Source organism: Myotis brandtii, unplaced genomic scaffold (assembly GCF_000412655.1).
Source record: "Myotis brandtii unplaced genomic scaffold, ASM41265v1 scaffold954, whole genome shotgun sequence".
Lineage (NCBI taxonomy): Eukaryota > Metazoa > Chordata > Mammalia > Chiroptera > Vespertilionidae > Myotis > Myotis brandtii.
In genome coordinates this window covers 1,120,226-1,120,823 of record NW_005371937.1, presented here as the reverse complement: position 1 = coordinate 1,120,823, position 598 = coordinate 1,120,226, and the positions used below count along the sequence as shown (strand labels likewise).

Below are 598 nucleotides of genomic sequence, written 5' to 3'. Positions count from 1 at the left end.
CCTGCTCGCTCTCTCACTCGCCGGCTTTAAAGTCTCTGCCAGGATCCATGCTCACATGTTACTTCCTGTATGGAGGCATGGCCAGTTTCCAGCCCCGCGCTCTCCGTTCCTCCCCAGCTTGCACCGGAGCCACAACTTTCAGGAGCATGGACTGAAGGCGCCCCGGCCCCAGCGTTCCTCTGAGATCCTTTGTGTTTTCCTCCTGCCGTTTCTATTTTGGGGGGGCTCTTCGCTCTTGCTCTCTCCCTTCTCTCCTTCTTGAACGGAAAGCAGCCCTTCTCCGCCGAGGATCGTCCCCCGCGTGGCTCCGCGTTCCGGTCACTTTCTGAGGTTTTTTCTTGGGGACACTTGGCTTCCCGGATTCCAGAGGGACTCGGACCGCCGAGCGTCGGGGGCCCGTAGAACGGGCGAGCAGGGGAAGAGCCCGGGTTTAGTGGAGGCTCACACGGAGGCGAGAACTTATTCAACAAGTTTACCCCCCTGCCATCCTCTTTTCGATGTGCGTTTTCGGACATGCGGAGGTTACTGGAACCGTGTTGGTGGATTTTGTTCCTGAAAATCACCAGTTCCGTGCTCCATTATGTCGTGTGCTTCCCGG

The 598-nt window shown here is 58.0% G+C and overlaps 1 protein-coding gene across 1 annotated transcript in view; it reads left to right on the top strand.

The window, feature by feature from the left end:
* The first annotated feature begins 6 nt into the window (after positions 1-6).
* The window catches only part of LOC106724754 (receptor-type tyrosine-protein phosphatase gamma-like), a 594,585-nt gene continuing 593,993 nt past the window's right edge, over positions 7-598 (top strand). The window contains exon 1 of the mRNA XM_014533217.1: positions 7-598. Within this exon, the coding sequence (XP_014388703.1) occupies positions 514-598 (85 nt within the window). The 5' untranslated portion in view covers positions 7-513.